General features: G+C 40.3%; 1 protein-coding gene across 3 annotated transcripts; it reads right to left on the bottom strand.

Annotated features, from left to right (window-relative positions):
• Window positions 1-372: 372 nt before the first annotated feature.
• TESPA1 (thymocyte expressed, positive selection associated 1) lies at window positions 373-26,604 on the bottom strand. 3 transcript variants are annotated; one of them, XM_056797981.1, is made up of 11 exons: window positions 26,233-26,604; window positions 20,833-21,043; window positions 20,056-20,098; window positions 17,036-17,085; window positions 16,411-16,464; window positions 14,913-14,949; window positions 13,993-14,091; window positions 12,761-12,969; window positions 10,917-11,890; window positions 10,068-10,113; window positions 373-1,447 (listed from the first exon to the last, which is right to left on the bottom strand). In XM_056797981.1, the coding sequence occupies exons 2-11, from the start codon at window positions 20,993-20,995 to the stop codon at window positions 1,362-1,364; spliced, it is 1,761 nt and encodes a 586-aa protein (XP_056653959.1). In that variant the 5' UTR covers window positions 20,996-21,043; window positions 26,233-26,604; the 3' UTR covers window positions 373-1,361. The 3 variants fall into 3 exon arrangements, with proteins under 3 accessions (XP_056653959.1, XP_056653958.1, XP_056653960.1); XM_056797980.1 differs by having other exon boundaries at window positions 10,017-10,113; window positions 26,233-26,603; XM_056797982.1 differs by lacking the exon at window positions 10,068-10,113.
• Window positions 26,605-27,654: the final 1,050 nt, after the last annotated feature.

Genomic DNA, 27,654 nt, shown 5'->3' with positions numbered 1-27,654 from the left:
AAAAACCCTCTACTATAGCACTTAGTGGTCATAAAGCTCACAAGGCAAGGCTTCTTCAGGAGACAAAGGGATCTCATGGGAGGGTGGAATGATCAAATTGAGAAACTGTTATGGCATGAAGGAAGCCTGGAAGTGGTGAGCAGCAGTTGCAAGCAGTAGCTCAGAAAAGGGCATTCTCCCCTCCCCACCCCTTCTCCCTCTGGCCAATTTTAGCCAAGAGATAGAAGCAGGGCTTCTGGAATGCTGTTTGTAGAATCCCTTTAAAATAATATAATATATTATTATATATATAAAATATATATAAATAAATATAATATAATATATAAAGTAATATAATAATAAAATCATAAGACAATCCCTTTAAAATAAGAGAGAAGAGATAAAAACAAACACCCCAACTATGTGAAACCTCATCTGGAAGAACAGGTCAGCACCAGAATTCTATTGTTTCTGGGTGCTTAGAGATGAAAAGTCCCTCTTCCTGCCTCCATCTTCACCCAAGCCCCTTTTCAGTTTAAATCTCCCTCAGTCAGATTGCTGGTCTCTGTGGTAAAAAATACACACATATACATAGACATATATGTATTTATGTACACACACATATACATGCATACATATATATGTTGTGATCCTTTTTAGATACACTTTTTCTCTGGGTGGCTTTTCCTGTATGTCCTCAAATTATCTGGTGCCATGTGTATGCCTGGGAATCTTGAGCTGTCCAAGGTCTAGGCACAGAGACCATAGAAGGGTTTATTGGTGGTTAAGAATTTTTATCATGATGTTGGGAATAGCTTCATCTTTGAACGAGTGCTTCTTCTATGTTCTCCTGGGTATGACTGTGTTAGGCATCAGGGGTTTCTGGCCTAGACAATCTCAGGCAGGAACTGAGCTTGGGCTAAGGCCTCTAGGGCTAATTCTCTTTCTGCCTAGGATCATTCCTGTGTACAGAGTGTCCACAGTGGGATTACAGAAAGGGATAGTATTTGAACATCCACATGAGTAGAATCAAATGGAACTTGGGTCCTGCAGATGAATTCCTGGATTGGTCCCCTTCTTCTTTCACACAATTTCTTTGCAGACTTTTCTAGTTGTAGTTGATGGATGAAGCTGTAAGATTTCTTTAGTTCCTCTTCTCCCACTCCTTTATTGATTCCCCCAGTCCCTAAATTTAGATTCGAGCATGAGACTTGGAGATATAATCAGTCCTTCCAACTTTCCCTCAGGTCTTAGTCAAGGAGTGGAATCTGAGAAGTGAACCTCTGTTCAGATACTTCCTGCTTGCACTTGGGCCATGGTATGTTCATATCTGGTGGAATGAGGTCCCCGCAGCTAGGGATTAGAATCCCTAAAGAACCTTCTCAGTTGGCAAATGGCTGGGGTGGAAGGAGCTGTTCCTCCATGAAGCCACTGCTGTCGGAGTGGGTGCTGCTGGTGTGGAGAAAGCCTGTAGTGGAAATAAATAAGCAACTGGGATTAAGACATTCTCCATAAGAATTCCTTCTGACCGTAGGGTCACTAAAGTACAAGTAATCAGCATGTTAGAACCTGAAAGTCAAATCTCATTTTACAGATGAGGATTTGTTATAGCTTAGTGGTTTTTAGTCCTGCCTGACTCTTTGTGATCCCTTTTGGAGTTGTCACGGCAAAGATATTGGAATGGTTTGCCATTTCCTTCTCTAGCATGCTTCCAATTTACTGATGAGGAACTGAGGCAAATTGCTCAGGGTCATGCTGCTAGAAAGTATCTGAGGCTAAATTTGAACTCAGTTCTTCCTGATTCTAAGGCCAGTGCTTTATCCTCTATCTACCTAGCTGAGGATTCTAAGTTTTTATTATTGTCAATATTACCCATCACAAAAAAAATAGGACTCTGAATTCCATTGATCTAGCCAATTTTGTAACTCAATAGTTTTTGTTCTTAAACATCAATAATGCCTGCTTCAAAAAACTTTCAAATCCTTTCCTAATCAGCTTTCCTTTCTTGCAAGTGTCTGTGCCTCCATTGGTGTAAAGAGACACCTAACAAGGACACAAACCACAGGTTTCCAGAGGGTCCTGCTTAGAAGAAAGGCACAGACTAATACTTATGATCCCATAGCTCATTGGTTTAGAGAGACAGAAGTCATGAGTTTGAATCAATATGGGCCAGTTTGCTTCTGTGTCTTCCGCCGGCCTATATGGACTAATAGAAATACTGCTGGGTTTGGATTCAGGTCATTAGAATCATGAATGACCTTAAATGTCGTCTAGTCCTGTTTTTTCATTTCACAGACTGGGGAAATTCTCCGAAAGCATAGAATGATCCTGGCTGCACCATTTACAAATTCTGAGTGCTAAACAAGTTACTTAAACTCTAGAGGACTAGAGAATTTCAGAACTGTAAAGGAATATCTAGTCCAAACCTCACCTGAAAAGAGATCGCCCCTATAGGATTCCCCCTTTGTTTAAATACATCAAGTGAAGGATAATCCACCATGTGACAGAGGGTTTGCACTCAAGGAAGAGTGGCAGCCTGAAGGGATGCTGGATCTGCTCACCTTCCTTGGGGAAGGGCCCAGGAGGTCTGGAATGTTGAGAAGCCAGAAGATTCGGACTGGGATTTCAGTTGGATCTCTTCCAGCCTTGAGTAGCCTAGGAGGGAGGTCTGGCCAAGCCTTTCTCCTGGATATATACTCACCTTTTCCTCTCCTGGTGACAAGACATCTTCCCCCCCAATTCCCAACTGAAGGGACAGCTGAAGAAGATATTTGATCCTCTGTCAAAACTTATCTTACAGCTCCTGATGCCATGGACTGAACTGTGGCCAGGGGGCCAAAGACCAGGGTCAGTCAACCTGATTCTCTCTTAGGGGACCCAGGCTGCCAAGGCCTGAGTTCCCCAAACTTGAGGAGGGAGGGAAAAGGAGTAGTTAAAGAAGGGACACCCCCCCTTTCCTCACCAATTCCCTTCCTTCCAGCCATTTCTTTGTGTTACCCTAGTTGACTTAGTTTATAATAAAGTTGTTGTCTTTTCCCAAAGACACTCAAGTGTGAGTGGGACAGCTTGAGGGAGAGAGTAATCTCCCTGAGAAGAAATCTTTAGGCTCTAAGAGTGGAGGAAAGTCAAGAGCCAGTTTGTGAGAGCAGCCATAGCTGAGGAGGGAAGGCAGAAGGGGGAAACTACTTACTCCCTCTCCCTCTCTCTGAGCCAACTTTAAACATCAGCAGCCTCTCCTGGATCCTGCTTTCAGGGGGAGATCTTCATTCCTCCTCTATCCCTTTTATCACCAACCAATTCCTCCATTACAACCATCACTTAAAGGCACACATTCCACTTTCAAAGAGCTCTGATTATGAGGGAGCTCTCATTCCCTCAACCCTAAATGTGCCCCTTTTCAGCTTCTTCCCATGGCTCCTAGTTCTGCCTGCTAGGGCAAAGCAGGAAAAATCTAATTCTGCTGTCATACGTCAACCATTTGAGCAGAACTTCCTTTCTACCCCAAGTCTTCTTATCCAGGCTATGCAAGCACAGTTCTTTCAACCTGTCCTCAGTGGGATTAACAAGAAGCCTTTCCCTTTCTTGGCTGCCTTTTCTGGATATGCTCCTGCTTTGGAATGCCTTTCCTAAGGGGTGACTCCAGAAAAGAACATCATATACCCAGGTCCCAATTAGTATAAATAATGAATCCTGTGAAGTGGTTCCATATGTCCAAATGTACACCATCCAAGGCATAATTATGTAAAAGGAGGTCATTGGTTCTAGTCCAAAACTGTATTCTTGATGTGGTCTACCTGGAGCACAGTATAGAGGTTTACTTTGCCTGCTTTGAATCTGAACCTGAGTTTTCTTGTCTGTAAAATGGGGTTAATAACCGTTCTCCCACAAGATCGTTATGTCTTGAATGGAGTTATGATAGTAATAGCTAAAATAGAACATATAAAAGAGCTTTAATATTTGCAAAACACTTCATATGTGCCATCTCATTTGAGTAATATAAATGAATAAAGTATATCAAGTATAGTTATTGCTATTGTTACATGAAGGGGAGAGGGGGTGCATAGAGTCTGTCCAACTAACTCTAGCTCAATGTCAGATATTGAATAAGAAGCATCACTTATGTATATACAATGGCCAACACACAGATGACCCAAAGGGAGGAGAGCTTGGAGTGATCCAACAGAAGCAGACAGGCCATGGTACAGACCACATACTTGGCAAATACTGGAAGATAGTAGAGTAAGGACCAGCAAATGAAGTCCCCAGAGTGTGCTAGACAGGCAGAGCTGAATGGAACTTGGAGATTACCTACTCCAACCCCATTATCTTTACAGATAAAAAGAGAGAGGAAGTAAGTTAGTCAATCTCTTTTATCCCATGATTGTCCAGCAATAGCTTCTCCAAGAGGGGGGAGAAATTAACCCTGTGATACCTTTCCTATCCTGTCCAAGACCTGCTTATTTTTAGTCTCTGTTTAGAAATGCTTTCAGTCTTAGCTCAAATTGTGTCTAAATGCATCTAGTAACAGTTATCATAATGTATCGCAGAGCTACAAAAAACATTTTGAGACCATTCACTTTTAGGGGATGGCAATCATGCTCTATTTCCCCTTGGCTAGCATAAAGCATCAAAAGTTGACTTTAGGGGTTGAATGAGTCTCAAACATGGGTCTTCCAAGTATCCAAAGGTGGGTTAGACTTGTTTTGTTTGGCCATGGTGGGCAGAACTGATAGATATAGGTGGACACTGCATAGAGAAAACTCCCTAAGAATTATACCTGTCCAAAAGTGCAATGGACTCATCAGATAATGCATTTCTCATTACTGGAGGTCTTCCTGTAGAGTCTGGATGGCAACTTGTCTTGAGTGTTATTCAAGACTGGCTCTGTCCTGTTTTTCCTGAAGGCAGGAGCTTTCCAAAGAATGGAAATTCCTTAGAGAGAGGGGAGTGTGCCATGTGAAGGAGCTTCAGAGTGATCCATCAACAAGTATTTGCTGTTTCCTAGGTGCCTGGAAAGGGTCCTTTTAAGAGAAGGGAAAGCGGTAGAGGAAGGACCACTACAATTAGAAAGAAAGGGTATTGGGGAGATAGGTCACATGAGTTTGGACCATTGGGATGGATCAGATGGCCCTAAAAGTAGTTGTCAGAAGCTCCCCCTCTCCTCTCTTCTCAACAACAACAGACATGCCACATAACTAGAAGTATGTGCACAGCTGTGCAGTGACATCATGAACCCAGGGGAGATAATTGCAGGCTTGGAGAGGCAGAGGTGGGATTGTTTTTCATTGATTAGAAAACCTATTTTACTTATCTCTGCCTTTGATGGCACAAAATGAATAACAGTCTTGTATATTTATAATAGGGCTTTTGTCCCTGCCAGTACAGGGACTTTAGAACCATTTGCCTTCCCATGGACTCATTAGACTGGGAAGATTGTGAGTATAGGAGGAAGAGAAGGGCTAAGGGTCAGGAGCCATAACCCCACCTGTCCTCTTCTTTCAGTGTAGGACTCTGCCAGAGCAGAGTCACGGGATCATATGGAGAATGCTTGAGCTGGAAGACCCCTTAATGATGTAGTCAAGAGAAATGGTCAAAAAGCAGAGAAAATATGAAAGGTAATGAAAATGGACGCAAGAGAAGCAGATGGAACCACCAGGAGCCATCAGGGGAAGAATTCCATGGAATTCTAAAGAAGATTCAAAAAAAGGAGAAAACTACTGGCCAGAAGGAGGTCTGGGCTTTTCCTACCTGGCTTTTGCTGAACAAGTGTTACTGCTTTGTTTTGAAGATCATCTTATACCATCATTTCATTCTTGAAAAGACATTTTGATCTCCCATCAAAATATAGCTATAGAAAATATAGGGGTAGGGTCTACCCAATCCCTCTGTCCTATCTTTTCCCTCTTTTATCTCTTTGCCATAGAAATAAATTAGTCATTTAGTATATCAAGACTTGTCTCTGGAGTTTGTAATAGGAGGGAAGATTCAAAGTCATCTAGAAGCAGAGTTGGGACTCCATTAGGCTCTGGGAGAAAGAGAAAGTGCTACACTCTAACCAGCCCCTCCAACAGCTGGTTTCCTGTTTCCTAGTATTGGCAAGGATCCCTCTCTCAATTCTACCATTACAATGATCATGCCATCGAATTAGCTTATTTTACAGAGAAAACAGCTGAAGTTCGGAGATGGAAAGCTATCTGCAAAGTCCACACAGACACTTAACAGTAGAGTCAGCACTAGAATTGGGGTCTTCTGACTTTAATACATTTTCCCTCAGGGGAAGCTCTTACTAACAGAAGGTCACAGCTTTAGAGCAAGAAGGGACTTTGGAATCATTTTACAGATGAGGAAACTGAGGCACAGAGAAGGCATGTGACTTGCTCAGGATTATATAACCAGCAAGTGTTCAAGGTGGGATCTGAACCCATGCCTCCAATCCCACATTGCCTTCCATTCTTCCAAGATTTCCAGTGGGAGGATACTACATCATGTGTCTCTGTTGTTCCTTTTAAAACCAAATTATTTTATTTCAAGAGAGTTCAACCACAACCCCCATGCGCTCTAATTGAAACCCAACTTGCTTGTGGCTATCCAAAGTCATGACTCCTCTTTCTTTCTTTGGGTATTCTCTTGGCAATTTCTCTTCCTAACCTAGATCCTAGGGTAGAAGAATACATGGCGGCTGGGGATGGGAAGAGGAAGCACTGCCCTTTGGAGTGACTGGTGCCCTCAGTTTTGCACAAAGGATTAGGAAAGGCGCGTTGTCACTCACTAGCCCAATTCCTGGCTCCAGCGTCTGGGAACTCAGGAAAAGCTGATTTAGCATTTACTATTACAAGGCTGCCACCTGGTGGGGAAATAGCAGTTGAACACTGAGCTATGCAATCAATTCAGATTCCTAGATTATAGGAGCGAGAGGAAACCTTAGAAGTCATTCCATCGGACCCCTCATTTTACAGAAAATGAAACGGAGACTCCTAAAGATGAATCTATTGCCCAAGGTCTCCCTTTGAGAGAGTGGGACTAGAGCACTGACCTGTCGACTCCAAACATTCGTATTCTTTCCACGGCCCCATGAAGCAGGTTAAGGGATGTGAAAGAGCGACAGCGATATCAGGCAGTCCAAAGAATTCCCCAGGCCTTTCTGTTCCTCTTTGGAATGCTTTCTAACGAATTTAAAAGAAGCCCTGTGCCTTCATCTGCCAGGGGATCTCCCAGCAAGGAAACTCCTTCCCCGGAGAACTTTTCTGTCATTTATATACAGTCTTAACAAGTTACCTGGGATTCTGAGTATAAGTTGCTTAGGATCATACAATCCCCATTTATCAGAAGTAATCGAACTCGGGTCTTCCTCACTTCAAAGCTGGCCATCTACCCATTATTCCAAGCTGCCTCTGTCTGACTCATATGTCTTTGGGGGCAAAATCTTGACATACTCCAGCATGTCAATGTTCTTTTCAAAATGTAGGGATACCAAAAAGGACAGGAAACTCCACGTGGAGTCTAGCTAGGGTAGAATATAGTTCCCTGAGTCTTTGTTAATTCAGTTTGTCACCTTAACTTTCAGGGTTGTTGTGTCATGTTGATGATTCATATCTATTTTGTGGTCCTCAACTGAATGTTGGTGACCTTATCCTTTTCCATTCTGTATTTGTTGGGGGGATTTTTTGCACCCAAGTTCAGTATTCACATCTGGCCATCTGACAATTTCATCTTGGGTCCTCAGGCTGTAGATATCTTCTTGGTCCCTGATTTCAATCAGATTCCCCCAACCCTCTCTTTTCCTTCCATTGCTTTTCTCTGCCTCTTACCTGAATCTTTGTGTTCTCTTCATCTGTTATTTAGTTAAGGACCCTGAATTTCTTCAGACCTATTAGTTTAATCCTTAAATTCACCCACTAACCATCAACTCTTGGCACTTATCTACTCACCATTAGCAACTAGTCCTTTGTTTATTTACACAGAAGCTGTCAAAACCATCCTATAATAAATTCCAGAGAGGCAGACTGAAGGTACTGCATAGAGGGCCCGCTCTGGCTACTAGGAAGCTCTAGGCTCACATAGGTTCCATTTTAGGATTGTCCTACCCTACACTAATTAAATCATAGACCCATCCACGCTTTCTCTCCCTCCCTCTCTCTCTCTCTCTTTCTCTCTCTCTCTCTCTCCATGTATGTATGTATATGTATAGGTATGTCAATTATATATATATATATGTATATATGTATCTATGTATATATAAACCATCCATATATATATATGCATTTGAGTGTGTATGTATATATATATGTGTGTGTGTGTATGTGTGTGTGTGTGCTTTTTTAGGGTTCCATTTGCTTTATTACTTAGAAAAGATGTGCGTGGAAAGCAAAATGTCAAAGGCTTGCTTTTCCACACCAGAGATGCCCAGACACCTGGTGGAATGCCTCCAGATGGAAGGAGACATATATATATATATATATATATATATATATATATATACAGAGCGAGCATATGATTTACATTACTATAGATCACCCCAAACAGCAAATTATCCTCACCTCATTTCTATGTCACTTTGGAACAGATAGACATAAAACTTAAGGAAATTTGCTATTTTCAGCAATCTGCTACCACTGAGGTCACCCCACTTTCATGCCCCTTTCTCTGTAGTATGGGGGTTTGCACAAAGTGCCCAAAATGGGTAGAAAAACTTTGATAGCAGGTTTGGATTTCTCTGGTGCAAATATTGACTTTCCATGTAAACAAGCAACTGGTTGTTAATGATGACTGGAAAGCGTTGATGTGTAATAGGTGAAAGCAAGGAATTGAAGAGGCTAGACTGAAGGGGATCAGAGTCCTAGATTTTAACAAAAGAGATGGAAAGATCTCAGAGACTGAGGTAGGAGGCAAAGAAAAGGGAGTTTAGAATTGAAGCCCAGAATTAGGAGACATGACTTAAATGGATGGTATGACTTAAATGTATACTAGCTCAAATAAATGACAAACTCAAGATGAATGTTTCATTGGATCCATTTACATCCTGAACTTAAGTTGAAAACAAAAAACCCACTTGGTGAATGCAAGATGAAGCAGGCTGGCCTGGCAATAATTAGAGCAAAAATCTCTCAAACTCGAAGGTCATCTAAGTAGACTTCCTGTTCAACACGAGTCAACAATAGGAACTAGCGCCCCAGAAACCTAAAGCATCTTGCATTAACAGAGGGATGGTATCCAGAGTGAGAAGGACAATTTTTTTGCCCTAGTCAGAACATATCTAGCCCAATTCAGAACCCTTTGTTTTAGAAAGGATAATGACAAGTTTGAGGCCATTTAGAGGAGAGTATTTAGGTTGGTGAGGGTCCTCAAAGCCATGGCACGGTAAAATTGGTTAACAGAACTAGGAGATATTTAATTTAAAGAAAAGACTTCATGGGGATATGATCATAGGATCATGCATTAAGAGTAGGAAGAAGAATAAGTCTTAGTTCACTCCCTTCACTTCTCAAGGTGGATTGTTTTATTGCTTCCTTAATGGTCAGAATGAGAACACTGGGCTTATAGCATAGGCTATAAGTAGGAGGTGGAGAAAACTGGATAGGAAATATAGATGTCACGGGGAACCACAGAGAGAAGGGACTAAGTTGAAGGTAGATGGAGATATGGATATCAAAGACAGTTCAAATAAATACTGAGCTCCTAAACTAGACAACGTTTGCCCTATGTTTGCTATTGCCATTTAGAGAGAATATGTATCCTCATCAGTTCTCTCGCCTGAGATAAGGTAGCTTTCATTGTTCTGAAGACCTCCAGCCTGAGGAGCTTTTTCAAGATGGAGAAGTTATGGGAAGGTGGTGGGGAATGCCCTCAAAACTGTAGTCTCAAGAAGAGGCAGAAGCCTTGAGTAATGTTATCAAAAAATATCAGTCATGATTCCAAAGAATGGAAATTTCCTTTGGTTCCTCAAGTCGGGGTTATCAAAAAAGTCTGGAAGCAAAGAGATTAGTCCTCATGGCTCTTTCAATCTAGGGACTAGAATATTTCTCCAGAGGAATACTTACTCTTGGACTTCCACCTAGAGGTGGCAAGAGATAGTGAGCAAGGACACTCACGTTCATTGATCCAGTGGCTTCCTTCTTCATCACTGTTGCTATATATCTGTTACCAGGAAACATGAAAAGCCCTATTAGGAGCTGTAGTAGGTAAGGTTGGCTTTGAGGTACAGAGCAATAGGGATCCTAAGAGCTTTTGTCTAGACCCAGACAGAAAGACTGAACTCATTTGCAACAGAACATGGAACTATGATATGTGACATAAGTTATTAGACTCTATTTTTTTTGTTGAAACATGAAGTATATACAAAACCGTGTGCACATGACATGGCTGACTTTTAGAGTCAACAGATTGGGCATTGTTTTGGGGCAGAATCCTAGTACTGGTTGGGAATTCTCTACAGAGACAGAAATGAGGTGAGAAATTACATAATCTGTCCTAGAATATTCTTTTTAAAATTTTTTTTTAAATTTTAAAACCCTTACCTTCCATCTTGGAGTCAATAGTTTGATTTGGTTCCAAGGCAGAAGAGTGGTGAGAGCTAGGCAATGGGGGTCAAGTGACTTGCCCAGGGTCACACATCTGGGAAGTGTCTGAGGTCATATTGGAAACTAGGACCTCTCATCTCTAGGCCTGGTTCTCAATCCACTGAGCTACTGTAAACCACTACCCAGCTGCCCCCTAGAAGATTCTTATATGCAAAACATGGGGTTTTTTCCCCCTCCTAGATCTATTCCAAGGGGCTCAAGATGTAAGTTGCTTGTTGGGATTTCAGAGAGGAAGCAATCAGGTTCGGTTTTGTCTTAAATATATTTAGGTTCCATTTCTGCCATCTCACTCAACAAATCACCCCTCAATACTAGAGCAAGAACCCATGACCCTTTTTCCCCTCAGCATTCTACACTCACCTCCTCTAAATCTAAGGAGTCCTGTTGCTGTTCAGTGAACCTCTGGGGTATTGTTTGGGGCAGAACTGATCCCACTGAGTTCTTCCCCAACTCTTCCTCCATGGTGGCTTCTTCCAAGGGGCTGACTCTTCTCCCCTTGATACCTTGGTAGTTCCTCTGGAATAGTCGCCTTCTTGCTTGAACCCTTGTCCTTTCAGGACAACTCTGACTCTTGCAAAGCTCCAGGGTACTATTGGCATGCTGCTCCTTGCTTAAACATGTCTCCTCTTTGACTTTCAGGTCCCACAGTTCTCTCTCTGTAACCCAAGTCATCTGTTCCTTTGCCTCTGCTCTCCACTCCAGATCCCGTCTGGTCTGTGGCTTTGCTATGTCAGTGTTTCTACAGTGGAAGGGCTGTGGAGTAGATGCCTTCCAGATATGTGGAGTGAATACTGCAGGGGGCTGGTTGGAGATGTAAGTGTTATCCCATTTAGTGTCTCTTTCTTCTTCCAGATCTCCATAGTTCTCAAGTTCTGTCTTCCTTGCATCTCTGCAATGGGAAGGTTCAGGGATAAGTTCCTCAGTTTGAAAAGGTGATGTAATCTCCCACTGAGTCTCTTCTGTGGAGGAGAGGTCTAGGGCAACCGTTCCACTTGACTCTACCTGGAGAGCAAGTTTATCTTCTCTTGCCCTGTCCATCACCTCCCACACTACTTGATCCAGACTATTTCTTTTGGTTGAAGCATGGGGTGGAGATGGTCCATCCCGAGGGGTTGTATACAGGCACATCTTGGATACAGCTCTCCGAAGACGCTCCACAGGGGATTGGGCCTCAGGTTCTGGGGAAAGGATCTTAATGAGTGGTGCATCAGCAGCACTGGGCCAGAACAATTGAGATGGCATGAATTTCTGGACTGGGGTCTTGGACACGTAGGAGTAGAGGCAGAAAAAGGCATCAGCAGTTGTGGCCAGGGTTTGTACCTGCTTAAACCGACCTGTGAGAACATTAAGGAAAGGAGGTGAACATGGTGATGAACTATGATTCTGAATCTATGATTCTGGGATCCCTTTGGAAACTTTTGGATAATTTTCAGATCTTCTGAAATCCCCTTTGAAAATTTCCAGAAATGAAAAGAAATCAGGGAAGGGCCTCCTGACCAGCTCTATAGGCAGGATTTGGGATTCAGAGAATCTTATAGTCAACAGGGTATCCAGGGACTATCCAGTCCAATCTGTATCTGAATAAGAACAACCACACAATGGCCCCAACAAGCTCCCCCATTCAACCCACTGTTTGAAATCTCTATTAATGGGAAATTCACCTTTTCCTAAGGGAGCCCATTACACTTTTGGACAGCTTTGATTGTCAGAGAAATTTTCTTTTTGAGTTAATATTTACTTCTCTATAACTTCTGTCAGTTGGCCCAAGTTCTACTCTTTGATGCTAAGCCCAGTGTTGTATCTACTGTGTCATTCAGTTGCCTCCATCCACTGTAACCCCCTCCAATCTATAATGACTGTTCTATTTTTCCTGATCACAGATTCAAATGAAACAGTCCTAAATTGCATCCAGAAAGACTGCTGTGGTATCATGGGAAAATGCACAGGATTTAGAGTCAGAAGAGTTAGTTTCAAATCCCATCTCTACTACTTGCTACTCATATGAAAGGGGGAATCATGTCACTACCACGCCCTCATTTTCCTTATCTTTAAAATAATAAATTGGATTAGATCCCAGATTATGATCAAATCTTCAACAATCCAGCTAAAGACACTGGAACATATGGTCAAGGACAGACTGCCATAGGCTTAGAGCATTCAGCCCTGGGGGAAGAGAGGGAAGACTGACCTTCAATGACACTTACTGGCCAGCATCAAGCAGGGGTCCTCCATCTCTATCCTTTGCACCTGAGCTTTCAGGAAGACCTGGAAATCAATGCCCTTTGCTTGGGAGGGGGTGGTGAAGAAGCGGGCAGGAATACGAGCTGTAGCTCTATGATCATCTTGGGCAAAGCCTAGACTGAAGAGGACATCCTCTGCATCCTCCCGGACTTTGTCCAGAATCTCTGAGATGCTGTGGAGAAAGATGGACTTAGTGAGGGCAGCCTACACAACTGAATTCAATCACAGTGTCTCAAGCATGCCAGGAAGGAAGGAAGGAAGGAAGGAAGGAAGGAAGGAAGGAAGGAAGGAAGGAAGGAAGGAAGGAAGGAAGGAAGGAAGGAAGGAAGGAAGGAAGGAAGGAAGGAAGGAAGGAAGGAAGGAAGGAAGGAAGGAAGGAAGGAAGGAAAAGAGAAAGATCGCTCTACTCAAAATCAGGCATGGTTTTGCATCTCGTCTTATACTTCCTAGGTATAGGACAGTGTGCAAATCATCTCACTACCTAAGTCACAAGGTTTTAAAAAAGGTATTTTCTAAATCTTAAAAGACTGAAATCCGAGCCTTGTTCTTTCTCTGCCTATCCCTATCATCAAATTGCTTGGGGCTAGGAATTAGAGTTTTAGTTGCCCAAAAGTTTAATCTTTAAAAATTTTTTTTATTATTCTTAGGATATGAATTTGCACCTTAGTTTTTCAGGAATTATTATCCCCATTTTTCAGATAAAGAAACTAAGGCTTAGCAATATCAATATTGGCTGAGGGTTACATAAATGGTAAGGTGTGGATGCTCTTTAAAAACTAAATATACTTCTCTCTCAAAATTAAAAAAAAAACATTTATTTTGACTTGCTTTGTTTTTATTGGTATCATTAAGACTATTTATTAACTAGTCATCTCTCAGTTATCCACAAGGAAGTCTGGCAATATTGAAATTTTAGAGTTCCTTTCTCAAGAATAACAAGACTAACATTCAAAAGGGTCTACTTTTCAAATTGGACTCAAAGTTGGGACAGTATCTTTTGTAGACACGTGGTACAAGGCAGAAAATGAGTTCTGATCACCCATTCTATGTTAATTCCTATTTGTGAGTTAATGAATGATTATTTGAGCCCCAGAAAGCAGATGCTTTAAAAAGGACACTAAAAAAAAGGAAAGAGGATCCTCAAAATAGCCTGATGGTTTTGCTCTGATCACCCAGTCAGCCATACATTTCCTACCTTGAACTTGTCTTATTGGTCCCACTGGTCATGTTGCTAGATGCCATACTACAGCCAAGATTGAGTAGATGCCCTGGCCTTGTTGTCTCCAGGAAATTTCTACAAGAATTAGAATTGTTGTTGTCAACCTCTTTTCTAACATGTATCATCCATGCTAACTGCTCCCCAGTATTCTCAGAAAGATGGAAGGGTGGTGGTGGTGGTGGTGGTAGTGTCAATCTAATTGCTACCCTGATCCCCTTCTGGGTATCTTCATATCCCACTGGGCATTTCAAATTCCTATATGGGCACCATCTCAATTCCTTCTAAATGTCCTTCTTCCCTCCTTTTGGTTATCTCATCCTCCATTAATTAATCTTATTCTCTTCTTGAACAAACTCATTCCTCCACAAGATACCATCAATCCCAGACTATTCACCTGTTTAGCATGAGTTGCTAGTGGCCAGATGGGTTACAGAGAACCATTTGGTATTTATGAATCCCATGGAGGAGGGGGTGAGGAAGGCATTTTGGAGGGGATGATGTTGGGGGGTAGAAGGTGGAGGCCTATATCAACAAGCTAGAGGTAAGATGGAGAATGTGTGTGTGGGGGGGGGGCAGCTGGGTAGCTCAGTGGATTGAGAGCCAGGCCTAGTGATGGGAGGTGCTAGGTTCAAATCTGGCCTCAGACACTTCCCAGCTGTGTGATCCTGGGCGAGTCACTTAACCCCCATTGTCTAGCCCTTACCACTCTTCTGCCATGGAACCAATACACAGTATTTATTGCAAGATGGAAGGTAAGGGTTTTATAAAAGAAAAAAAAAAGATGGAGAATGTGTATTTCAGATAGTCTTCAAGACAACAGGAAGTATCCTGAGATCACCTGGTCTGGTTTCCCAGGAAGGGTACCCATTTTCCCTAGAATATCTTTCATCACTCACCTGGAAAGGAGTTTGCCATTGGATGCTAACAGAATTGCTGAAGGAGGAAGGAGAAGAAAAGAAGGGAAAACAACAAAAAGAAAAGAATGGTCAAAGTTTTCCATCTTGTCTCAGTCTGACTACCCAGTCCTTCCTTCTCTGGTGCCTATCACCTCTACATGGACCATCTTTCATGATCCTGCTGCTCATCCTTGGGAGTCTCTACTCTCTCCTTATGTAAGTTTAATGAGGATTCTGTCTATGCGCTTGTCAGAATGCCTATGGATGAAAAAGTTGCCTTGACCTTGGTACACTTCTCCAGGGGAAGAAATTATAGAAGCTGAGAATGTTAGAGTTTAAAAGGCCTTAGAAATCATCCAGACCAAACTTATTTTATAGATGAATGAAGTCATAAAAAATGAAATCATTTGTGTGAGGTCAAATCCAGCTGTCTTCCCATCTGGTCTCACTGGAATTCTTAGAAGTAGAAGAGCTCAGTTCAAGTCCTGCTTATGTCTTTGTGGGTAAATATGATGAGGGTGCTGATTATGATTTATTTTTATTTAATATTTTTACAAATCAGTATATTTTTGACAGATGAGGGGACTGAGGCTCAAAAAGGTCTAGTGATTTGCTTCTAATTACATGGCTGGTAGAAACTTGAGGCAGGGTATTGGCACAATTATATAGTTTGTCAGTATAACTGGAAATTAAGCCCAGGTCCCTATGGCTCTAGTTAGGGTTCTCTTCATGATATCAGTTTATCTCCAGGGCAAAGAAAGTAACTAGTTGAAATAGTATCATTGTCATCATCATTGTCACTGGAGCATGGGACCAGACTTACTGTGAATGCTTAGGGTTGGGACTAGACATCAGCCTTGTATGTCTCGGTCCAAGTCTGTAGAGTCTGAAATGTCTACAATGCTCAGCGTCCTTGGTCTCACTCAAGTTATCAGAATGATGATCAGAGCAAACCCCAGAGAAAAGCAGGAAATAGGAAGTTGATAAACTGATCATCTTCTCAAGGCTTAGTGCCCCTTCCTTGCTGCCTAAGGTTGCCAAGCCACAATATTTCTCCAAAAAAATATCTGGCACTTTGCCTTGCTATTCCTCAGTTTCCTCATCTTTAAAATTGAGATTTAAGCTGAGTGGACCCTCAAGTCTCTTCTAGGTCTGCGAATCTGTGATTCTGTGGTTATAGTCCCTATTAATATTAATAATGTGTTAATATGTCATACCTCCCAGAACAATACACACATAGTGTGTATGTATGTATATATATTTTTTAATAGTTAAAGGGATACATATGGAATGTAAAGGGAAGTATTTCTAATAGTGGAATTTCAGAAAGTTTTGTGTGTATGTATATTTCTGAATTAGAAACCTTTCTACATCCTTCAAATTCCATAAAGTTGGTGGCAGCCTCTCCTAAGCTAGAGTAGAGAGTCGCCCCAAGCCCTCTCCAGATCTCATATTATAAACCTCCCTCAGACCCCAGCTGAGGCCCTTTAGCTCTTACCTTCTGCTCCCAAGGTCAGGTCATCATCAAAGCTGGCTCCATGGCTGGGACATCCTTAGACATAACCAAGAAACCAAAAGGATCTCAGGCAAGGGTGCCTTGTTTTTCCCAAGTCATAGGGTACACACATATACAATGACACATAAATGCACACAAAATCTTAATGCACAAAACTACACACAAACACACGAGTAGGTATGCACATTTGTACACAAGAATGAAGCATAGATCTATACTCATTCCTGTTTAAATATGCACAACTGCACACACTCACATGTAACTAAAGTTCTCCTTCCCCTGCCCCTCTTACTCCCCATACAATCACGTATACCATAAACTCCTTGAGAGGAAGGATTATCTTTTGTCTTCTCCGAATCCCTAATAACTAGCAAGTGCTTAATTAATTTTATTGATTGATTGACTACTAAATATTGACAATAATGCAGTATGGTATTGTTTAGAAAATGAGCAATGTTTACATGGAGAAGACCCAGCTGAATTTATGCTGGAAACTATCAACATTCCCTTACCCAAGTTTCCATTAATCAATGGCAAAGATTTGCAAGAGAAGGTAGAATTAACAAATAGACACAATCCACAATCCAGGACTAGATTCCGCACTCACCACCATGGATGGACAGGCCATGCTCTTCAGGAAACCCTTCCTCAGAAGATCTGAAATGCAGAAATGTAAGGTTTTGCTGCTTGACCATAAAGATCATAGAATTTTCCTGGAAAACTAGATGGTCCCTCATGTTTCTCCTAGATTAATAGCAGCCTCCCCTGGGTTTAATTATGCAGATGAACCCCAGAGCTATGTCTCTATCTCTACTTTCTTATCTGAGTTCCCACATCAACAGCTGTCTTTTGACCAGTTCTAACTGGATGTCCCATAGGCATCTCAAACTTGAAATGTCCAAAATAAGAGTTTGTTTTTTCCAGCAAATTCTCCCTTCTCCCTAGCTTCCTCATACCACCATCTCCTCAGTTACCCTAGGTTTGCAACCTCAGAATTATCCCCAACTTCTTCTTTATCCCATATATCTAACCTGATTCCATATCTTTTCATTTCAACTTGTACATCTCTCATTATGTCCCTTTCTCTTCACTTCCGCAGCCACCACTCTGGTTCAGACCATCATCTCTTGCCTGGACATTTGTTATAGTGTGCTCCATTCCTTAAGTCTTTCCAATCTCTCCACCTCCACCCATCTGTCAAAGTGATTTTCCTAAAGCACAGATGTGATCATATCATCTCCTACTGTTTCTCTGCCCCCCCCCCCAGAAAAAAAGAAATCCAGTTGCTCCCTCTTACTTTGAAGATCAGATATAAAGTTCTCTGGTTAGATTTGAAGATCTAGAAAACTTGAGTCCTTACATTTCTAAAGTTTGGTTTGGTTTGGTCTGGTTTTACTCTACTCCCATAAACACTTGTGATCCAGTTTCACTTGCCTTCTTGTGATTCCTAGCACATGAAACTCAATTTCCCATCTATGTCTTTCATTGGCTATTATCTAGGTCAGGAACACTCTCCTCTCTCCCTTTTGCCTCTTGGTTTTCTTGGTTTCCCATACGAATCAGTTCACATCCCACCTTCTACAAGAGGCTTTTCTCCCCCAGATTACCTTCCACCAAATCTCTTTATATCTGCTGTGTTGTTCCCTATTGGCTTTTTGAGGATGTGGCCTGCTTTTGTCTTTCTAACACTTTACATAAAAGTATACAATAAAGGTTCTTGACTGACTGGTGTTGGTCTTCCCATGTCATGCAAAGAAGAACCAGGAGTATTTGCTCTGGATTCCCAATGAAGTGATGAGTTTTCTCTCTTGCCTCAACTAATATAATATACTGTTCCCTGGTTTCTCTGCGTCTATCTTTTCCCTTCTTCATGGACCAGTATGAATACTGCCCTATAGGCAGCTTTCAGGCTTATTTATGTGAGGTCCTAGACTGTGTTACTTATCACTTTATATTGTTTATCACATGTGGGCTAGTTTTTTTCATTTCTCCTAAGGAAGAAACCTCACTTATATACTTATGTCTGGGATGGAAAGGTGGCACAAAGTATCAGACACTTAAGAGTAAATCACTCGATCCTATTTGACTCAGTTCCCTCATCTATAAAATGAGATGAAAAAGGAAATGGCAAACTATTCCAATATCTTTCCAAAGAAAAGACCAAATGGAGATCACAAAAAGTCAGAAAGGACTAAACAACAATATATGCCAATACTTCCTGTTTTATATATTTTGCTCATAGTAGATGCTGAATGAGTGTTAAATTGATTTTGTTGACTGATATTTCATTATATCCCTCATCACATTTAGTAAATGTCTGAATGTAGAGGACATAGGATTGTAGGATTTTGAGTTGGAAAGCACTAGATGCCATCGTGTCCATTCCTTTAATTTTACTGATAAGGAAACTGAGGTTCACAGAGCTTAAACGACTTGAGTAAGATCACACAGGCACTAAAGAATAGGAGTAGACTCTTGACTGATTCCTGGAAAAAATTCACAACATAACATTAAAGATATGGTGGTGAACTAGTCCTTGAAAAAGAAGTAGTGAACTCGATGATCCAGGATGGCTTTCATGGTCACATAAAACCAACCTCATTTCCTTTTTGGCAGTTTTATTAGACTGGAAGATTAGTGGGCAGCTAGAGATCGAGATTAACTGGATTTCAGCAATGCATTTGACAACATCTCATGCTTTCTTAAGGAAAGGATAGTGAGCTACATGATTGAATAAGTGGGTGATTTCAAAACTGGTTGGATAACTGGGAAAAATTTCCACATGGAAAAAACTACTCATCAGATCTATGGATAAAGGAAGAGTTTACGCCCAAACAAGAGACAAAGATGATCACAGAAGGACAATTTTGATAATATTCAATTTTTAAAAAGTTTTTATACAAATAAAACCAATGTAGTTAAAATTAAAAGGAAAACGTGAATCTAGGAAAATATTTATAGTAAAATTATCTGATTAAGATCTCATTTCTCAAATATATAGAGAACTGCACCAAATTTATACAAAATAAGAGACATTCTCCACTTGACAAATGGTCAAAGAATATGAACAGACAGTTTTCAGAAGAAACCAAAGCCAATAATATTGATATGAAAAAATACTCAAAATCACTAATAATTAGAGAAATAAAAATTAAAGCAACTTTTTAGATATTGCCTTACAACTATAACTGGCTAATATGACAGAAAAAGAAAATTACAAATGGTAGAGAGGATATGGAAACATAGGTAGAATCATACATGGTTGGTGAAGTTGTCCAACATCAGTGGTCCAAGTAACTATTTTGGAGAACAGTTTGGAACTATGTACAAGGCATATAAAACTGCACATACCTTTTGCTTCATCAATACCACTACTAGGTCTGTATCCCAAAGAAGAAGGAAAAGGACCCATATATACAAAAATATTTATAGCAGCTCTTTTTGTGATGGCATTAGTTCTAATCCTCAGCTCGAACATAAAATTGGAACACACACACAGACTTAGATTTTGCACTTTCCTACTGTCTCTTTTCAAATCCAGAGTGCAAAAAGGTTTAGACTAGAGTTAGGGCCCTCATCTTTCTCCTACCTTGGCTTGCCTCCTACTGGTCACAGTTCTGTACTTACCCACAATCCTGTAGCCAGTCTTCAATCTTATTTGTGGGACACTCTAAAGAAGCCAGAAAATAAGTATACAGGAGAATTAAAGGAAACTGGAATCACAGCATTACCCTTTACCACCATCTTACTTTCCTCTACCTGACTCATTACCACCAACCATTCATTTTAGTCTCTATGACATATCACTTTTATTAGACTAATTTTTTCTGCTGACATTGAGTACAATAAAAGTATGGCCTTCTTTGTTTAGGTTAGCCATCCCCAGTGTAAGAAAGCCACTATCCTGGCAAGTAGGACAGTGTTCATCCCCAAAGAAACAAAAGGACTTGTCCAAGATCACAAAGAAATTCTGTCATAGAGAGAAAAGAAAAACACAAGTCCTCTGACTCCTAATATAATATTCTTTTCATGGCATGTCAACATACATCAAATTAGTTCCAGAATATGTATTCTCAGAATAAACTCTAACATTCTGATATCCTACCAATCCTTTCCCATTGTTTGATTTCTTAAGACTGGTTCTCTGCTTCTACTTCTGATCTGTTTCCATTCATTCATTCATTCAACAAACATTTCTGTTAAGCATCATCTAAGGGCAAAAAAAAAACTTCAGCCTTTTGTTCAATGCCTCAACTCTTCTTAATCCTCTGAAAGTGGTCAAAATGAAGTTCTAAAAAGTCCTCCCTGGCTATACCCTCTGCCCAGCTGTACCTTGCATTATTTACCTAGAAGAGCCCACTCTAATGGTCTTCAAGTCTTTCTAGAAGCCCAACTTTTCCTCACCTTCCAAGAAGACATCATCCAAGTTGGGGGGCTCAGGGTCTGGAACATCTTGCAGAGCAGCTGCCGCCTCCTCCTCTAGGATCTGTGTCTGCCAGTTGTGGGTCTTTTGCAGCCATGCCCGCCGCTTTTCCCAGGATGTGGGGCTGAGCACAGACCCCTCCATGGCTTATGGTGGGTCTTCAGAGCATTCCACAGCTAAAGCACAGCTAACCTGTGAAGAGAAGGCACAGTGACATCTATTGACCAGCCACTCTGTTTCCTAGTGGCTCATTCCATTTTTTCTTTCCTCCCTTTTAAGCTGCAATTAATCCTAGGCCACTGAGATGCAACCATTCACCAAAAGGAATGAGGGAATTGAGGGAAAGAAGAAAATTAGTTTCCCTTCCTGCTATCTCTTTCCTCATGAATTTTTTCTATGTACCTTGTTACAATTTTCAACCACTGTTTCTTCTTTGATTATGGATAATGACTTTAGGCAATGAGACAACTATAACACCAGACCTCAAGTTAGGAAGACATCTTCCAGAGTTTAAGACTGGCTTCAAGGACTTGTGTGACCCTGGGTAAGTCACTTAACTCAGCTGTCTTAGTTTCCTTATCTCTAAAGTGAGCTAGGGAAGGAAATGGCAAACCACTTCAATATCTTTACCAAGAAAGTCCCAAATAGGGTCATAACGAGTGAAAAGACTGAAAGCAACAACAATAATGGTGACTATAGTAACAAAACAACAATGAAGATAGCTATGATAATGATTCAGTCTGGTATTTTATTAACATAATTTGCAGAGTAGTAGACTGTACAATGTGTCACTGAATCTTTTTGCAAAAATGGTAAGAGGGGCAGTTGTTATTACTGGTTTTTAAATTTTTTAAAAAAGGCTGCTCAAAGAGATTAAGTGACTTGAGCTATAAAATGAAGAAGCTGGATGAGATGATCTCTAAGTTCCCTTGTAGTTCAGATATTACATGAGTTTTTGATTCTGTCATGAACCATAGTCACTTGGATAGTTAATGTCAGATCTGAGATCAGGTGTTCTGAGTCCCACTCCAAGATATGTTCTCCATTTAAAAGTGGAAACCTGGAAAGATCAGATGGAGGGCCAGTCTTGTAAATCAGGAAGATGTGGGTTCAAATCTTGACTATGAAAAGCATTCATTATGAGACTAGGGACTGGTCAGACCCTATCAGTGTTCCAAGAGATTTGATTTAAGTTGCATACAAACCAATGATCTACATCAATGGAGGGTGTTTCCATTTGAAGAGTTCTTTACATTGAAAGAATCACAATCCTGGACACTTCTCATCACTATCTATCTTGATCTCCCTTCCAAAAGAAACATGTAAATCCAAGAGTTAGTCTTTTGATTGAATTGTGGCATACATGCTATAATCTGAAGAGCTCTGAATGGGTGGGTATTCCTTGAACTATAGAATTTATTTCAATAATACCTGAAATCCCCCGATTATAGATCCATTATTTTGAGTCTTTTGGGGGGTATTTTTAGCATATTCGAGGTGTAGTAAAGAGAGAATTGGTCTAAAAGTCAAGTTTTAGTCTTGGCTTCTACCACTTAGACTCTTTCATGCCTCAATGAAGAATGGAAATAATAATGATTCTCAGGTATACCTCACAGTATTCTTGAGAGGATCAACTACGAAAATGTGAGGACCAGAAAAACTATCAAGTTTTCACAAGTGTGAAGAACCTTTTTTTTAAGTGCAAAAGACTATCATAAAAGTAAAATATTTTATCTAGCTGTCAGACTATATCTTAGAATAGAATAATAAAATCTTAATAGTTAGAAGATCCTTGGTCAGAGGTCCCCAGACTCTTTTGATTCAGAGTACCCTAGTGTCTCTGTTGAAATACAGTTCTGTTTATTAAGTAATTAGGTAAAATCTTCACAATTTAAGATATTCCTCTGCCAGTTCATGTGGTTTAAGAACCATGTATCTAGTCAAAGAATTATCAATTTAAAGATGGGACATCTGAGATCACCTAATCCAACTCCATTATTTTACAGATGAAAACAATGAAGCACAAAGAAGTTGTGACTTGTCCAAGGTCACACAGCTTATAAATGACAGAAACAGGATTTTAAACCAGATTTTCTGACTCTAAATATATTACCTTTCTTTGTTGCATAATGCTCCCTTACTTTAGTCAATCTAGTCTGAACTCCTAAACATATCCTCTCGATATCCTAACCACATGCCATTAAACCTCTGCTGAAAGATTCTGAGAGCTGTCCAGGACTGTTCCTCAAAACAAGACATTCAAGACAGAGAGAGTTGCAAAGTAGAGTCTACAGAGTGCAAAGTACAGAGTTGAGATGGTGCTGACAGTTGTACTGAGAATGAGTAGTATAGCTCTTACCTCCATCAGCCTTCAAGAGGATATAACAACATGGAGGATAGATGGTCTACCTGATAATATGGGTTGTCTAAAGATCATGGGCATGTTTGTGCATGTGTATATGGGGAGGGGGGTATTGTTTTCCTATAGGGTACGCAAACTGCTTTGAAGAGAAGACTTCTCTCCTGGATGTCTGTGCCTTGGGACCTACAGTCCTGTCTTGTGGCTGTTCCATGCTGATTATGGCTCTACTATAATCTGGTGATGGTGAACCAACCACCTCTTAAAACAGTCCATTTGGCTTGTGGACAGCTTTAACTAGTAAAAATATTTTCTTGATATTGAGCTAAATAGGCCTCTTGGCAAATTCTACTCATTGATTCCAATTCTGTCCTTTGAAGTCAAGTAGAATAAACGTACTCTCGTTTCCACACAATAGTCCTTCAAATATCCAAAGATACTTCATATGGCTCTAGGTCTTTTCCCCAGTTTCTTCAACATATCCTTGTATGGCAAGACTTTGAATCCTAGTCTCTTCAACAAATCCTTGTATGAGAAAATTTTGAACCTTCTCACCATCTTGAGACACTTCATCATAGCCTCATAAATGATAAGAACTGGATGGGAACTCTAAGATTATAGGATCATTAAAAAAAAAAGATTATAGGATCATACGTAGAGCTAAAAGAACCACTAGAAAGTCATCAAGCCCAATTTTTACATTTTACAAGTGAGGAATCGACAGACTCGAGATGTTCAGTGTGATGTCTGTTACATGGTTAATAATTGTCCAAGACAATATGAACCCATAATCTTTCTAACTCCAAAGAGTTTCGAACTCTAAGCCACTGCACCACTTCTGATCCTCTAGACCAAACTTTTTTATTCAAGACACAGGGAAATGGAAACATAGGGTTGTATTGCCTCTGCCAGAGGCCATGTCATTATTAAAGGTTCAAATCCAAACTTCTTGAATTTTAGTCCAATGCTCGCTAGCATTCTTGCACAAATTGCTTCTTTGACGGTCTTCCTAAACTCTGATATAATCAGAACTGAATACAATACTCCAGATAATGAAGCCCAAGACTGAATGGACATTGCTGGCTAAAACATCACACTAATGACTCATTTGGAGCAGATACTTCATGGAATTCCCCAGGGATCTGTCTACATAAACAACCCTATCATATAGGCATGTTTTCTCCATCCTGTATTTGAACCTATCTGGGAGATCTTCCATTTGTCTCCATTAAGTTTCATCTTTTCAGGTTCCACCCATGGTTTCTGTCTGTCAACATGCTTTTGAATCCTGATCCTATCACTGAATGTGTTCACAATCTTGTTTGTTTCATGTCATCTATGAATTTGATAAGCAGGGTTTTTAGCCTTCCCCTCAGTCTTTGATAAAAAAAAGGCTGAACAGTACAGAATAGCTTTTCCTTATCAGATATTTCATAATAGCAGCTGAGAGCAAGGTCTGATGGGAATGAGAACAAGCCAAACCAGTGGTAGAGGGAGGAGGTGGCAGAGGAGGCTGTCCAGGCCTTGGGGCAGGGGTGTAGATGGTGCTAACACCAACCTAAATAGCTCAACTGAGGACCAACAAACCTTATCAACGCTGATGTTTAACCTTGCTTGTCTTCATTACTGGAGGAAAAGGTCTCTATTCCAGATTTCAGGGATTTCGGTCCCTTCCCTTTCCTTTTGTGTTGGTCTGCCAGGGGAAGAATTGGTCTGATACTAGTAGGCTGGGGAGCCTGAAGCAGATCACTTATTTCAGAGCAGCATTCTGGAATCACCTGCTCATGGTATTTCAGAGAAATCTATACCACAATGGTCAAACCCAAATAGAAATGGGATCCTTACCAGCTCCATATTGACTAAGGAAACCAAACCTCAACATCATCTATGTTCTATTATATTTGTTATTTCATTAAATATTTTCTAATTACATTTTCATCTGGTTTGAGCTTCTGAGAACGTGAAACTTCTTCACAACAAGTTTTGGGTTGAGTATCTGGATATGAATTCTGTAAACAATATCAGGTCGTATGTTTGCTTGCTTAAACCACCCCCAACAAGTTCCTTGTATCTCCTCTCTGTGGTTGCAGAAAGTTTTTTGTTGGTTTTTTTTCCCAAGAGAAGCATTTTAATAAAATAATTCTATTCCATCAGCATCAGGAAGTAGAATCACTAGAATGATTAACTATCTTGTTACCTGCATTTCAGTAGAATTGATTTCTTTAGTCATCTGATTCATTTTATTTTAAGCATTTAAAAATATAATTCTAAGAAGGAACCCATAGGCTTCCCCAGACTGCAAAGAGGGGCCAAGGCACGAAAGAAATTAAGGGGTTCTTACATATGAGGAGGTTGATGAGAAGGGAATTTCCACATTTAATGCTTAATTTCTAATCAGCCTCCACTTTTCCCATTATCCAACTTCACTCTCCGTAGTGTAGATATAAATATTCCAAGGCTTTCATTTTCCTACCTTGGATTATAAGCCCCTATATTCGTAGAAAAGAAGGGAGCATGGTATAGTATAACATGTACTGAATTTGGAGTCAGAAGACCTGGGTTTGAATCTTAGCTCTGCTACCTACTAGCTGTGCAACCTTGGACAAATCCATTGATATCTCTGATCCTTATTTTTCTCCCCTATAAAATGGGAAGGGGGAGGAAAGAAGGGGCCAGTGAGCTAGATGATCTCCCAGGTCCCTTTCAATTTTAGATTCTAATATCTAAGTAGTCAAATCAGTTACCCCCAAAAAATCATCTAATGCATTTCCCCCACAACTAGAACTGATTTTCAGATTATGTGCCCTTTATTTAGAGCCATCAGTTCTCATCCATCCTTCTACCAGCACGCTTAGAATAGTCCCCCTCTCCCTGATGGGCACTTTCTCGCTCATTCCTCTCAAATGTCAATCAAGATTATCTCAGGAAGGCTTCCCAGATTTATCAACATAATCTCTCTGCCCATCACTTTGCCATTCTCCCCTCCACTCAGGCATGCAATACTTGCCCAGTAAACACTCACAGTTGGCTTTTTGCTGGCTTGGCTTATTCATTTGATGGTTTCCACTCCCTATCCTTGGTGGCTGCTCCTCGGCAGTGAGGTACCTGGAGAGGGAGGAGGAGCACCAGCAAGTAGTGCCAAGAACAACCAGAAACTCTTATATATACAATCATTCCATTGTTCTTCAGTTCTCCTCCCAACTAGGGCCAAACAAAAGGAAAAGGAAAGTCTGTTTTCTTTTTCCTACCACCTCCCCGGAGACTGCCATTTGAAAGCAACTTTTCCTTTCCAAGTTGCCCTCATTATTGGTGGATTGGGAGCAGGGGTGCTACTGGAAGAAAAGTGGAGAGGAGGAGAGGAAAAGGAGCAAAAGAAAAGTGGGCCAATGGACCAGTACATAGCATTAGAGCATTTGCATATGGCAGGTGCTTCATAAAGGTCTGGATTGAATTAGCCAGATTCCAGAGACACTTCGTATCCAAACACTCAGCATTAAAGTCTTTAGGGTGGCTTCTATTTTTGAAAAGAGGGATCTCAAATTGTAGTGCAACTGTAGATCCATGGATTAATGTTTAATCCCCAAGCGGACTACTGGGACATTAACGGAGATACAAAGAAGACTTCCATTTGATCTTCCTTAAATTGTTTTTATAAGAGAACTGAGCTACCCAAATGATCACTACCAAAGCCTTTGTCATTTCTAAGAAGAAAAACAAAATTACCATTAATTGAATACTTAAGTACCTCCATTCGAGAGCATATTCATTTTAAGTCAAATTTATTTAAGACAAAGCAAGGTGGCTCATTGGTTAGAGTATGGCCTAAGTGCTAGCCCTTCTGCTCTGTTCTAGGTATTCAGGGAGGACTAAATATTGATGACTTTTGTTTTGTTCTGGTTTTGCCTTAAAGCTTTCTGTAATTAACAATAAAAGTTCCAGTAAACTAAAAAAAAAAAAGTCAGGAAAGATCTGAATTCAAATCCAGCCTCAGATATTTACTAGTTATATAAATCTGGGTAAGACCCTTAATTTATCAGCCTTCCTGAGTTTCCTCATCTTTCATAAAATGTGGATAATAATATCTGCCTCCCAGGGTTGTTGTAAGGATAAAATGAGATAATTTTTTGTAAAGTATTTTGCAAGTCTTACAATGTATAAATATCAACTATTATTATTATTATATTAGAGAATTATTTTATACTTCAAATTTATTATTCATCATGGAATATAACCATAAATATTATATAAATACTAGATTTTTATTATATTAGAGAATTATTTTATACTTCAAATTTATTATTAATCATGGGATCTAACCATAAAATGTTATATAAATACTAGATTTTTATTATATTAGAGAATTATTTTATACTTCAAATTTATTATTAATCATGGGATCTAACCATAAAATGTTATATAAATACTAGCTATTTTTTATTATATT

The sequence above is a fragment of the Monodelphis domestica genome, chromosome 5 (assembly GCF_027887165.1).
Source record: "Monodelphis domestica isolate mMonDom1 chromosome 5, mMonDom1.pri, whole genome shotgun sequence".
Lineage (NCBI taxonomy): Eukaryota > Metazoa > Chordata > Mammalia > Didelphimorphia > Didelphidae > Monodelphis > Monodelphis domestica.
The sequence above is the reverse complement of the archived record's forward strand: the minus strand, read 5'-3'. Positions and strand labels throughout refer to the sequence as shown.